Source organism: Emys orbicularis, chromosome 3, assembly GCF_028017835.1.
Source record: "Emys orbicularis isolate rEmyOrb1 chromosome 3, rEmyOrb1.hap1, whole genome shotgun sequence".
Taxonomy (NCBI): Eukaryota; Metazoa; Chordata; order Testudines; family Emydidae; genus Emys; species Emys orbicularis.
The window spans coordinates 181,117,804-181,131,838 of NC_088685.1; the positions used below are offsets into that span (position 1 = coordinate 181,117,804).

Sequence of the window (14,035 nt, forward strand, 5' to 3'; positions counted from 1 at the left end):
ATTCCAGTCAAATTCTTCAAATGTTTTTAATGCCTAAATCTACCCACTGCCTCCCCCAAATTAGAATGAAAGTTTAATTGAGAGAGTGTGAGTGCATGCACTCAAACTGGAATTTATGTTGACTTCTGACTAGTATAGTTAGATTTTGCCATTGCACTTAATTTTGGAATAAAGTTAATTTCTCTCCTGTACACTGATGAATTCAAGTAATAAAAATATACCGTGGCACAGTGATTTTTTCCATGTTTCTCAAATGGTCAGTGTTTAGACTGACAGTATTTCTAGCTGATCCCATGGAATTCAGCCATTATTTAGGCCCGAATACAGGAATTTTCTCCCCCAGATTTCCCACCGTTGCTGACATGGGTTTAGCTCAGTCGGTGCTAGCAAAGTTGGGGATCATAGTGTAGATGGGAACCTGGCTGCTGACAACATTTTAAGCACCATGTCATCTTACCTTGCTTAGAGCTGGTCTAATTGACATAGTGTTGAAACTGGTGGAAGCAGCTGGCCATCTGTTTCCATTTGGGCTACCCATGTTGCTAATACTGGTGGAGCTGAACCAGTGTTAGCAACAGTGGGATATTTTTGAAGAATTTCCATAGCATAGACAAGGCTCTAATATGAGAGACATGACAACATTATGACTGTTTCAAGTGGAATATGGTGTGTATATATAGACTCAAATTCCCTGCTGATATATAAGTGGGCAGAACTCCATTGAAGTCAATGGGGCTGATACTATGTACTTTAGCAGGCAATTTGATTGTGATGCATAAAATATCCAAACAAATGGTATTTGTCTTTAGTTTAACACCTTAATTATACAGGATGGACTGAGACACCTAGGCCTCACTGTTGTAGAAGAAGCAGAGTATAAAGTTATATAAATAGATGCAGAGAGCAGAAAGGAGAAGTTTGTCTGCATAGACACCAAAGGAACAGTAGTAGTGCTCATTTCTAAAACAACTGCTAGCCAGCTTTTCAGAAGGAATGCAAGGTACCAAGATGTATCTAACTGTAAAAGGAATAGTGTCTAAGATTTAAAAAAAAGTTAGTCTAAACTTTCATGCACACTGCAAGTTTTCCAACAAAGTATGCAAATGTAAGACAACTTTGCAACTGGAAAATAATTAGTGTTCGTTGTCTGGAAGTAGATCTCTAGAATTTAGACTGATTGAGAGGCACTTTAAGGTCATTGAACTAATTTATTTTTTATTTTTTTTTGAGTGATGGTGTGTGTTTATCATGCTAACAGCTAATGAAATATTTTATTGCCCTTTGTTTAAGACACATTCTCATGTGTTAGCAAATTCTCATGTTATGTTGAGCCGGAGTAAAGTGACTTCTTGCTGACAGAAGAAGGTGACTGATTTGTAATTTAAAAAAATTTTTTTTTACAGGTTTTCAGTAGTCCTGAATCTGAGAATGACTGACTAACCTCCTTAGCTGATTTTCTTATGTACTAGCTTGAAGATCCTACACTCCAGGGACCAGTCTAATTTGTAGTTGTGAAGTTTCTTTTTAGGATTTTGATCTCCACCCAGTAAATGTGGTTGCTTCCCTGAATAAGCTCTGACTGCATACAGTAGTAGAGGTAGAGAGGTAAAATGTATGCTTGTAAGGAGATGGGAGATTGTAAAAAGGGACATTAACTTCAGTTACATTTCTCCCTCAAAATTTTGTATCTACTAAAGTTACAAGTAAATTACTAGAACTGAAAGAAGTGTATTAGGAAGAATATTCTCTATATTTTCATTTTGTTTAATCCCTACATTTGGCAACATTTTGGGCACAGTCAGTTTACGTGCATGGAAATAGTGGGAGTTAGTTTCTCTTCTGCCCTTATAATCAAACATCAAGAGGGGAGAGAAATATCCCTTATACACCTTTCATGTATAAGGAGGGGAGGGTGGAAAGTGTATCAGGGCATTCTGTTTAAAGTGGGCTCTATCAGAAACTGAAGGAGGTTTTACATAATTCATGGTAACAGTGCCTTTTTATTCTCTGTTCCTAGTAATTTCAAATATTTGGGGCTTGATTTTTCATAGACTGTGGCCTGAGATCTGCATCTATTTTTGTACACATGTGCATGTTTTCTATTGCACATTCATTTACTGCAGTTGTGTACACAGTGGGAGGGATTGGCATGCTCACAAAAAGTCCGACTTGAAAATGCACGTGTGTATATATGCATTTAATACACACAATCCACCAAAAAAAAACAAAACAAACAACCAACCTTGATTTAATTCCGTTTCAAGTGATCAGAAAGCATGGCAACTCGATTAATTAATTATTATTATTTTATTTTATTGCAGTAGTGGTACGGCAGGGATGGGCAACTGGTATGCCAGGGCTGCATTGGCCCACCAACCAGGGGCATAGGAGAGGTTCGGGGTGTGGGCTCCGGCCCGGCGCAGCTTACCTTGAGCAGCTCTCATTGCCTTGAGCAGCTTCCGTTCCCAGCCAATGGGAGCTTTGGTGGAGGTACCCGCAGGGGAGGGCAGCCAACACAGCCCTCTGTCCCCCCTTCCCCATGGGCTGCAGGGACGTGGTGCCGGCCGCTTCCAGGAGCAGTGCGGGGCCAGGGCAGGCAGGGAGCCTGCCTTAGTCCCGCAGTGCCACAGGGGTGGCAATCCCGCGGGCCGTAGTTTGCCCGCCCCTGCCTTAGCTGTTCATTTCCAGACTTCTGAGGGAGACAGGGTTGGTAGAACTATTCTGTGGAAATTCACACATTCTCTGGGACTCCATTGACACGCTTTCAATTGTAACTATTTGCTAATTAAGTTTTTCATTTACAAGTAAATATGTACAATCTGGCAGTTACGGTTGCCAGGGAAAAAACTATAGCTGAATTTCCCAAAGTGTAGGTAGTGTTGAATTACATCAGGCTGTTTTTATTTAATGAATAAATCGGTCTAATATTTGTGGGATGTAATTCAGATGGTAATTTGTATCAAGAAGCTTGCAGCAGACTGGTTAGCCCTGCCTTGGTGCTCATTGTAGGGGAGAGGGGACCAAAATCCTTCCCTGTGCAATGTGGGCATAATGCCAGTCCTCAGTGCAAAGGCTCTGAGGCTAGTGATATACATTAAACTCTCTAAAATAGGAATGGCACCAGCATAGCCTGCTCTCTTCAATGCCATCCAGCAGAACAAGCCTAGTGTGCCTGTGCACCTTCCCAATATGGCCAAGTGGCTTTGATGCTGTGGCTCTAAAAAACTAACACCTGAGTGATTTGTCCATCCACCCTGAGAATTCCTTCAAAGGAGCATCAGTGTCTTTTGGGTGGTCTTTTCCTTTAGAAAATGTCAGTACTCTTCAATGCCAAATCTTCCCTGGTGTTTGGTGGGTGCACTGGGCTAAAGGAGAGTGTGGATAAAGGAGCTCTGATCCCACTCTGTCCCCCAGGACAGGATCATCACTAATAGGACACAATTTCCTGCTGCCACTTTAAAATGCTAGGAGAGGGCTCAGGTACCATTCACACCTGAGATCCAAGAGGGAGTGGTTTCTTGGTTAGGTGGATAGTCAGAAGCAGCACTATGGATTTCTCTGATTTGCCTCACCCATTTCGTTTTGTACAGGCAGAATGGTTGTGGAATCAGCATGTGTCTGCTTATTTCCCCTCAGCATGCCAGGGCAAAAGCTAGTTCTTAGGTTGCAGATAGGCAAAGAACGTTTAAAATGAGGCTTTAAAGAAGTTTAGCTTTCCATAATTATCATATTGCATAGATAACAGTGTAACTACTGGTAGCAACATTTCCAGGGTTTTCACGTGCTTTCATGTATATGTTTACGTCCTGTGTGTGGATTTTAATCTAACAGCCACGTTAATTGACTGGGGGTACCACTAAAACAGCCAAGTAAACTGAGTCTGTTTAAATGAGTTTTCGATTTGAGATATTTGAGCACAGTCCCTGAATGTAACTGTTACAATGAACAAAATATGAGCTTCAGTTCAGGATTGCTGATAACAACATTTTTCTTCCTCAGGAAGACTACGATCGTCTGAGACCTTTATCTTATCCTATGACAGATGTCTTCCTTATCTGCTTCTCAGTGGTAAATCCAGCCTCATTTCAAAATGTGAAGGAGGAGTGGGTACCAGAGCTAAAGGAATATGCACCTAATGTACCCTTTTTATTAGTAGGAACCCAGGTATGTTTGGTTTTATTTTGCTTGTTTTATTTAAATAATCCAGATCATCTAACGTGTGTGCTTTCTTTGGGCCCAAGGCCCCTGCAGCAGGATCCAAATAACTCCTTCTCTGACTTCAACTGGAAGAGTTAGACCTAGCCTACACCTATAACTTAGGTAGACCTAGCTACATTACTCAGGGCTGTGAAATATTTCATGCCCTGAGCACTGTAGTTAAGACATAAGTACATGAGAATGGTCTGACCCAGTTTGGCCAATGGTCCTCCTAGCCCAGTATCCTGTCTTTTGACAGTGGCTGGTATCAGATGCTCCAGAAGGAATGAACAGCACAGGGCAAGTATTGAGTGATTCATCCCGTTATCCAGTTCCAGCTTCTGGCAGTCAGAAGTTTGGGGATACCCAGAGCATCGGGTTGCGTCCCTGACGGTCTTGGCTAATAGCCACTGATGGACCTATCCCTCCATGAACTTATCTATTGTATATACTCGTTCATAAGCTGAATTTTTTTAGTAAAAAAGGCAAGCACCAGAGACGGGGGTCGGCTTATGAACGGGTGTAGCGAGGGAGAGGTGGGACACAGCCCCTCCCCCCAACAGAGGGAGCGAGGAGAGGCAGCACAGCCAGCAGAGACAGAAGGGAAGAGGCGGGGCCAGAGTCTCTCCGCTTCTGGCCACGCTGCTCTCCCCCCAGCCTCCAAAGCAGCTGCCGCTCTGGGGCTGGCAGGCTGCAACCGTGCTGCTCAGCCCCGCCCCCCAGGGCAGGCTGTGGCCGTGCCGCTTGGGCGCCGGAGCACGCTGTGGCTGCGCAGCCCGGCCCAGCCCGCTGGAACATGCTGCGGCTGCACCACCCAGTCTGGCCCGCCGGAGCAGGCTGCGGCCGCGCTGCCCAGCCTGCCGGAGCAGCTCCAGCCAGGTCAGAGACATCCTCCCCTGGCCCTCCCCAGATAAGGTGGGAAGGGATGGGATGGGGAGAGTGTGGGGGTCCCAGGCTAGGGGTGGGGTCATATGGGGGGTGGTCACAGGGGTTACTCCCCTGACTCCCAGCCTCTCCTCCCCCCCCCCCCCAAATTTCCCCACCAGTTGCTGTCCCGGCCCGTCAGGGTAAGAGGCTGGAGCGCCGGGACACTTTGTTTACTTAGCTTTACCTCCGTGCCTGCAGACACTCGAGGTAAACAAACCATCTCGGCCCACCAGCAGCTTATCCTGATGGTCTGGGAGCCAAAGTTTGCTGATCCCTGAATTATAGGGTCGGCTTATGAACGGGTTATAAACATTTTCCATTTTTACTTACCCACCCTGGGGGGTCAGCTTATAAATGAAATGGCTTATGATCCAGTATATACGGTAATTCTTTTTTGAACCCAGTTATACTTTTGACCTTCACAACATCCCCTGGTAATGAGTTCCACAGGTTGACTGTGCATTGTGTGAAGTAGTAGTTCAGTTAGTAGTTTTGTTAGTTTAAACCTGCTGCCTGTTAATTTTATAGGGTGACCCCTGGTTTTTGTATTATGTGAAGGAATAAATAACACTTTTCTATTCACTTTTTTTATCCACACCATTCATGATTTTATAGACCTCTATCATATCCCCCCTTAGTTGTCTCTTTTCCAAGCTGAACAGTCTTAGTATTTAACTTCTCTGCATGTGGAAGATGTTCCATACCCTGAATCAGTTTTGTTGTCCTCCTGTCCTTTTTCCAATTCCAGTACTGTATATCTTTTTTGAGATGGGGCGACCAGAACTCCACCCAGTATTCGAGGTGTGGTTGTAGATTTATATAGTGGCATTATGCTATTTTCTTTCAGACCTTCCCTCTTATTACGCAACCTAACCCCAAATGTAGATGCAGGTAAGTTCAATGGAAAGATTCTCCCACTGACCTAGGTACTGCCTTTCAGAGAGGTGGATTAATTACGTCAATGATGTAGGAAGCATCTATACTATGCTGCTGTAGTGTAGACATGATCTTGCTCACGTCCAATAGTAGGAAAACAGGGTCACTTGTGTTCTAAGTATTCCTGAGTGAATAACTGATTCTTCAGTTTGTTGGCCATACTGAAAAAAATTAAACTACATTTTGGGTAGACCTAAAATGAATTTTTTTCTAAATTTTTGGTGAACTGAAGAGTCAAAGAAAATTATTGTTTCAAGGTCATACAAAATGTTTAGTTTGACATTTAAAAAAAATAAATCAAGTAAATTTCAAAACAAATTTGTTTAGATTGTATGTATACACCTCATTTAGAAAATGTCAAAACAAAATGTTTCAAATTTATGGGAATATTTTTAGGTCCTCCCCCCCCCCCCCCCCAACTAAATCAATATGGTGAATTCCCCATGAATTTGCAAAATGTTTCCATCAACCTGCATCTGCATTTTTCAGTGAAAAGTTTTGGCCAAAAAATGTGTCACAGCTCCAGAGTTATCTTCATTCTATTAATACAAAATGCATCATGTTACACAAGCAGTTGAGGCTGTTGAGCAGGGGTCTGGGTTTACAAGCATTACTCTTCCAGGTAACTCACTGAAATCAATAGGATTACTAGTCCCAGAATGCACTGCAGGTTTGGGCCCCACATTAGTAGCATAAGCCTGTGCCACAACTAATAGTCCTATCCAGTACCCATTGAAACAAATGGAGAGACTTCTCTTGATTTCAACGGACATTGGATTTATAGGGAACCAGGGCATAGGCAGTCTGGCTTAGCGGTCATGGCTGTGCTGGTGTCCACATATCAAGGATGGCTATGAGGCAGCAGTTAGAGAGCAAGGATCAGAGTAGTCCCTAGACCTGGTATCAACAGGCAGGAGTCAGGCTCAGAGTCAGGCTGGGGTTGGAGGCCAGAGATCAGAAAACAAGGTGAGGTCTGGAGACACAGCATGCCAGAAGTCTGCATGATTGCCTAGACAACTTCTTGGGGCACCCTCCAGGGTTAAATAGTGAGCAAGAACCAATCAGAAGGCCACAGGGTGCTGTCACTCTGGACCCTGTGGGCAGTACTTCCTGAGGTGCCTAATCACCATAGTGCCCCTTGGATATGGCACTGCATGGCCTCTCAGTAGCAACATAGGACTGTCAGATGACCTAGGGTCCACAGTCCCAGGTTCTAGTCCCATGGATTGTGGTCTAAGCAGAAGCAGCTCAAGTTTCCCCAGTGTGTACTGGATTAATCCTGCCCCTCCTGTGTTCATTGGTGATTCTGGAGTGTCACACTGAAGTTAAGGAAAAAGAGCTGAGAATAAATAACCCACCTACCCTTCCTTTGGATACTCAGGTATTGGGGACCTGATCTACATCTTCATGTGTTTTTTGGATCAGGCCCTAGAACTGAGGACATGTTATGGCTCAATGATTTCTATTTGACATGTGTGTAATCATCATGCAATATTATTAACATCTTTCCGACTAGATTGATCTTCGTGATGATCCAAAAACTTTAGCAAGATTGAATGATCTGAAGGAGAAGCCTATATCTATGGAGCAGGGACAGAAGTTAGCAAAAGAGGTAAATCAGACACTCGGGGGAAAATAAACCTGCTCCTACCCAACTTATTCTTGATTGCATTCTTTTCTCTTTATGTGCTATTTTCATACTTATTTCACCAGTCTATAAAACCACTGCTAAGAAGCAGACTCACTTAGATGTTTCCCTTTTAATAACAGTGTAAATCTTTTCAATACAGAAGTCAATAATGATTGAGTCAGATAATTAATTCAAATGGGGGATGTACCTGTAGGCTGTTAATCATTACAAAACAAACTTTTTTTAAAATGTCAGGAAGATGCTAGGCATTTTTATTTATAGCCCATTTTCAGAAACGAATCTACAAGTTGACAACAGAATTTTTTTCTTCCTGTTCTTTAGCTGAAGCGTTTAGGACTGTACAGTCAACTCAAAACAAGCTGCTTGTAACATGCTTTCTTCAGAAGCAGAACCTAAAGAAATTAATTCCAAAACTATCATCAAAAGACAAAGAAAAGGAATAATTTGCTTAACATATTGGGATGATTTTTCTAGGTCAAACAAAACTTTGGGGTGTTTCTATAAAAACAAAAAAACCTCAAGAGCTAACGAATAGATCTGAATATATACCTATGTAGCTAGTAAATATTTTTTTTTTTTTTTTGACAGATAGGAGCCTGCTGCTATGTGGAGTGTTCAGCTTTAACACAGAAAGGACTGAAGACTGTTTTTGATGAAGCTATAATAGCCATTTTAACTCCAAAGAAAAACACAGTGAAAAAAAGAATAGGATCAAGATGCATAAACTGCTGTTTGATCACGTGAGATACATTTGACAATGGCCAGGCCTACTGTGAATTTCTATCAAACGTAAATGATACAGTTCATAAGTACACAGAACTTGTTATAGATCATAGAAGTTTGTAAGCTAAACTTAGAATCTAACCTCTGAAATCAGTGAAATTCAGAGGAACAAAACCAAGCAAATCAACAAAACTCTAGTAAGAAGCAGCCACCATCTTTTACAAATACTTTATTTGGACTGGAAGATACAATCAATCTCTCAGGGGTTAAAAAGGGTAGAGCCGGCAACAACAGCATATAAATAATGCCCTAAGCGGAGATGCTTGGCCCAAAAACACGTTGAAAATATTTCAATAGTCTCTTGCTGTGATCACATAAAAATTTCTGCCCAGTCTGTGTGGAATCTGCACAAAGAAATACCTTCTCTCTCTGCCCCAGTTATCTGCTTTTGTATGTAAGCTGCTTCCGATTCCAGTATATCCACAGAGGTGCAATAATGAGGCCAGCCACATAGCCAAAGGTAGCTCCGAGGGAACAGGAAATGGGCCATATCTGAGGACAGAAAACATACAGTAAAAACAGAGAAACAAGGAAAATATTGTTTGAGCACAAGTTCAGTGTAATCGAAATACTGAAAGGCGGTACAACCTTTTTCTCTTTAAAGCTTGACGTGCTTTCCTAAAGAATGCGAAAAGTACAACAATCATACATGCATTTATCATGAACACTAAGTGTTGTACAGTTAACTAATATGCATTAAAATGTAACCAGCCTTTTGCCTACTGCAGGCTTAGTGTGATACTCACAAACGCATCTGAGAAACTTAAGTATTTGTGTTACCTGAAGTTTGGGCCAGATTTATTGAAAAAGTATTCTTCAATTTTTCTGCACCCCTTTTGAGACTTTAAAAAAAAAAACCTGCATATTTTACAACATACACTTGTACCTTTTGCCTTCTTTCTCCCCATGGACCTTCTAAGCTGTTGGATAAGCGTGCAGAAAAGAATGAAGAATACCAAATGAGCCTACATACCAAGATGGGGACAGGGTTTGGTTGACTACACATACCAGCATGGACTTGAAAAGCAGGCAGGGGAATTTCATAGTTCCTTCCTACTGCTAGTCAAAGGGGAAATATGGATGCTGACTGCACATTTTACACACAGTTCAGCACTCAAAAAGCAGGCCCAGTTAAATGCAGGCCCCACTGGGATTTACTGCTTAGAAATTCATTTCATTTCATTTCCTACTACAAGGACAGAATTGGCTCAATATGGTCAACTCATTCTCACACTGCCTCAGGTAATGGGGCAAGTACTAGAGTGGATTTTTTTTTTCCATATTTGAACCTGGGGGGAGAGGGAGAAATCAAAAAAGTATTTAAATTAAAGCCCTAATCTAGCCTAGGACGTGGTGGTTAGAGAGTAATTACCACCCAGTAACATCCCATCAAATGAAGAGCCTCACTATGTTGGTGACAAAAGATAAATTTTAATTCCTATTGTTCTTATGATTCCTCCATCTTTTGCCAGGACAACCCTTACTATGTCTGCAGAACAATTATCTCCATTTTGAGGCAAGTATACAATGTACTATTCTTCTCCTGTCTTCAAGGTGGAGGAGAAAACTGGGCATCAGAAACTATCACTTTCTAGCTTTTCGCTCCAGGTCTTGGCTTGTGCTTCATGAGCAGCAAAGAGTGTGCTTGCTCTTCATGGTACTCATCTTCCTTCTGAAGTCAGCTTTTTCCTAGCTTTGATTCTGTCCATTACATCCTTCTGGTTTGGGGAAGCATATTTCCCTCCTATCCTCTGATCCTGGGAAGTTTAACTCGAATAAGTACTTTGGTCCTCTGCTGTTTCACCTTCCTTATTGTGTGCAGTTTTGTAAGCATTATTTGGAGGTCTTTAGGAGTGTAGCAAAGATGACTGACTATAAATGAGGTGCCTTAGGTACTCTTTATTGACCTTGATTCACTTTCCATTCATGGCCCCTGTTTCTATTAGGTAATTTTGTTCAACAGTGTCATAACTGCTGCCTCTTTTAAACCAAAGATTTGCTCATTTTCATTCATTAAGAACGGCACAGCATCTCTTTTGTATAAAGTCTTGATGTCGTCACACAATAAGGTATTACATACATTTAAAAATAGTGTAGTGTGTTTTGTGGCCTTGGGTAAGATCATGCTTCAATTGAATCTTTGCATTTCCATTATCAGGTTGAAATCAGAATTTTACAGGTCATTATACATGTTTACAAAGCAAAAATCTCTGCAATGATATAACAAATGTGTTACCTTCTGTATGAAAGTGCCTCTTGCAGTACCACTAATGGTAAGAAGAAACCATTTGTATTTCAGCCAAGTCAAATACCTCACAATGGCTTGATTAACTTGGCAGTTTTCTCTGTGTCCAGTTCACTATCTCTAAGTGATCAGTGACCCTTTATTAAAAATCTTAGCTACATTAGGTGAATTCAAGTATGTAGGTCCTCATCTGCTTGTCACAAGTACATGTTGTTCCTCGTGGCTTTTGGAATCTTTCATATTTCCCCTTGTGAATCAATATCCCTCACAATCTACAGCAACTCTTTTTTTTGCCCCATCCATGCTCTTACTGGGTCATTCAACTGCTACTATGACTTAAGGAATTTTTGGGGATAGTTATAGCTTCTCCTGGTCCAATTGTAAATTACATCAAACCTGGTGTAAAGCTCAACATTAAAAACTCTCCTGCATTCTCAATCACTGTCCAGCACTTCATTACTTTATTTTTTTAAATACTGCCATCACTTTCTTCCTAACTTCAAAAGCATTCTTCCTTGCTTCCTTTTAAATCTGTGCTAGTATACTGCAGAAGTTTATAGACCATGCCATCAAAATTCAATCCAGAGATCTTTGACAGACCTCTGCAATCCTCCCTTAGCTTTTAGACAGACAGACAGACACACTCTTACTTTTCCCAGCAACTAAGTGGAAGGGGGCAAAAAGAGACAAGGAATGCCACAATTCCAGTGGCACAGAAGGAAAGGATATTGGGCCAGATGCTCAGCCTGACTGCAGTCCCTTTGCACTGCTCTGATGGGACAAAGGAGCTGTAAAGCCAGTTTTACTTGGCCTCCCGTGGATTTCCCAAACATAGGGGGGAAATCCGCAGCATGTACAGATTGAGCCTAGCTATGTTGTGCTCATCTTCCTCATAGCCTCCAGCGTAAGGAGTGAAATGGGGGGTTGAGAATATTGTTAGAGCCCTTCTGCACCGTTCTGACCCTTGTCTGCTGGAAGGGCCCTTGAAGCTGACTTGCAGCCAGGTGGAATTTACAGGAGCCCAAAGGCTCTTCTAGGTTGAATTAGCTGCTGGCTGGCCCCAGGACTGAGACACTGCAGAGATGACAAAGTGACCTCTGCCCCCCTGGACTACTGTGGTAACTGGAGCCACAAAACAATCACAGTGCAACTTCCTCCAATTGTGACGTGTCATGGCATAAGTGACTCACAAAAACACTCATGACACAACACACACAGCAACTGTAACGTCATTGATTCCATAAGGGCTCTCCTGATCTTCAAGGCTGAGTATCACTGCTCTCGATTGTTTCCTGGACTCTCATTCCCATAGGTTTGAATCATTTTCTGCTTTGCCTTTTTGAATCAAATTAATTTTCTTGGTCAGGCTGGATTCTCCCTGGTTTCTACATTTGCCCTCTGTATTTGAGTTGGCTTCCCTTCACTTCCCCATACCATGTATCAACTATCTCATTGGGGACATGACAAAATAGAATCTAAGCAGTAAATACTTCTGTCTAGTTAAATAAAAGATTTTGTTCTACTTTTAAAATGTATGCAAGTATTAAGATCATGCAGATTGCAGTCCCCTCTCAAAGCTCATTCTAGTCCTCAGAGAATTGTAGAGGACTGTACACAATTTAGTTTATTTTCTACTCTCTGCCCAACAGGAGTTAGGCACCTTTCTCTGCAGCCCCTATCTACACACCCTCACTGGTTCCCCCATGAAGGTTGGGTCAGGAACACATAAATAGGAAGGTAGGCTGCATCCTCACTTCAGGTCAGAGAGAGGGGAAAGTTTCTGGTTGTGAGACGGGGAAAGCTATGACTTCCTTCAGACAACTATCACAAATTGTCCTGCTTCTGAGATGCCAGAATAAACATCAACCAGCATCCCCACAAAACCCATGAAAGCAGCCAGTTTCCATACGGTATACATGTGAAAAATGGCCAATTCTAAGGTGTGTGTAATTATGAATCTGAATTGAACAGCTGCTTTGGAAAAAAAATCTAACATCCACTCACCAATTATTGCACAAAGACACTATTTTAAGGGAGGGAGCATGGTCCAGTAGTTAGAGCACAAGACAGGCATTCTGGATTCTATTCCTAGCCTGGCCACTGACTCGTTCTGTGACTTTGGGCAAGTAACTTCTCTGTGCCTCTACTTTACCATCTGTAAAAAACAGATAGTACTTGACTCAAGAAACCCCCATAAGAAGGCATTATAGAAATGCAAGGTTACTATCTGATAGACTCATTGTTAAGATGAAAACCTATTACTAAGCGTATTGCAGACTGGATTGTATGGTATGGTCGCATTGCAGTGCACTGGCCCCGTGGGACTGTTAGCAGCCCATATATGGCTGCTCTGACTTATACTGGGTATCTGGCCCTGCATTCAGAAGCCTCAGGATTTGGGAAGAGCAAAGGTAAATACTGCTCCCCCTCATGCACCTACTTGCACTGCATGCTCGTTGTCTGCAGCTGGGGATTTGGCCTAAGATCGCACAAGGGGTAAAAATGTTATGTTGGTTAGTAACTTCTCTTACTTGTATTAGGTCTTCTACAAAAACATGCAAGCATTCAGATTCTGAGCCAGGGTCCAGTCCCGTATGGTGCTGGGCACTTGTCAACTCCCACTGCCTTCAATGAGAGAGGAGGGTGCCCAGTATTGCACAGGGAAGGCTTAGCAGGTTGTAGGATTACATCAAAGTAAGTAGCACTGCAAAACCATATACCTGGACAATAAAATTGGAACTCGTCATGACTGCATGATTATTTTGCCCTTTGTTAACATGTAACTCCCATCACAAGGAATGGGAGTTGCATATAGGCAATGCTAGCAGCAACACTTACAGTTAAAGTTGCTCAATGTAGTGTATATAAAGTGGGCAGCTACCTACTAGGAAAACAGGGATTTATTTTTAAAGATGCAAATAGCAGATACAGTGATCTACTGTAAGTGGTACTTACAATTTTTAATACATTAAGCCTATTCTTTAGACATTGTATAAGGGCACTTCTTTGATTCCTGAACTATAACATTAATTTTTTGTGCATACTATTTTACAAGATCCAGTCTAGAGCTGTCAATTAGGAAGCTATGTAAGTAATATGATTACACAGGTTTCAGTTAGAAATTGACTAAATAAATGTGCACAGTGATTTTTTCCCCCTTGCACCCAAGATGCCTTACAGGCTTATATGTTTAACTTGTAATGTTATTTCAATATATGCTTTAACTTTTTTTTTTTTTTTTTTGGCGGGGGGAGGAGGGTTTGCATGCATTTCTTCACTAAACCAGGTGTCTGGTC

At 41.9% G+C, this 14,035-nt stretch overlaps 2 protein-coding genes across 3 annotated transcripts in view; one reads left to right on the forward strand and one right to left on the reverse strand.

Moving 5' to 3' along the window:
- Window positions 1–8,540, forward strand: part of RHOQ (ras homolog family member Q) — a 31,440-nt gene extending 22,900 nt beyond the window's left edge. The window contains exons 3-5 of one of the 2 annotated variants that reach the window (XM_065402194.1): window positions 4,000–4,164; window positions 7,577–7,672; window positions 8,300–8,540. In XM_065402194.1, coding sequence (XP_065258266.1) covers window positions 4,000–4,164; window positions 7,577–7,672; window positions 8,300–8,455 — 417 coding nt within the window. In that variant the 3' untranslated portion in view covers window positions 8,456–8,540. The remainder of the gene's footprint in view (window positions 1–3,999; window positions 4,165–7,576; window positions 7,673–8,299) is intronic. The other variant, XM_065402195.1, reaches the window with a different exon arrangement.
- A 105-nt stretch (window positions 8,541–8,645) lies between these two features.
- The window catches only part of PIGF (phosphatidylinositol glycan anchor biosynthesis class F), a 43,282-nt gene continuing 37,892 nt past the window's right edge, over window positions 8,646–14,035 (reverse strand). Inside the window, exon 6 of the mRNA XM_065402193.1 lies at window positions 8,646–8,986. Coding sequence (XP_065258265.1) covers window positions 8,873–8,986 — 114 coding nt within the window. The 3' untranslated portion in view covers window positions 8,646–8,872. The remainder of the gene's footprint in view (window positions 8,987–14,035) is intronic.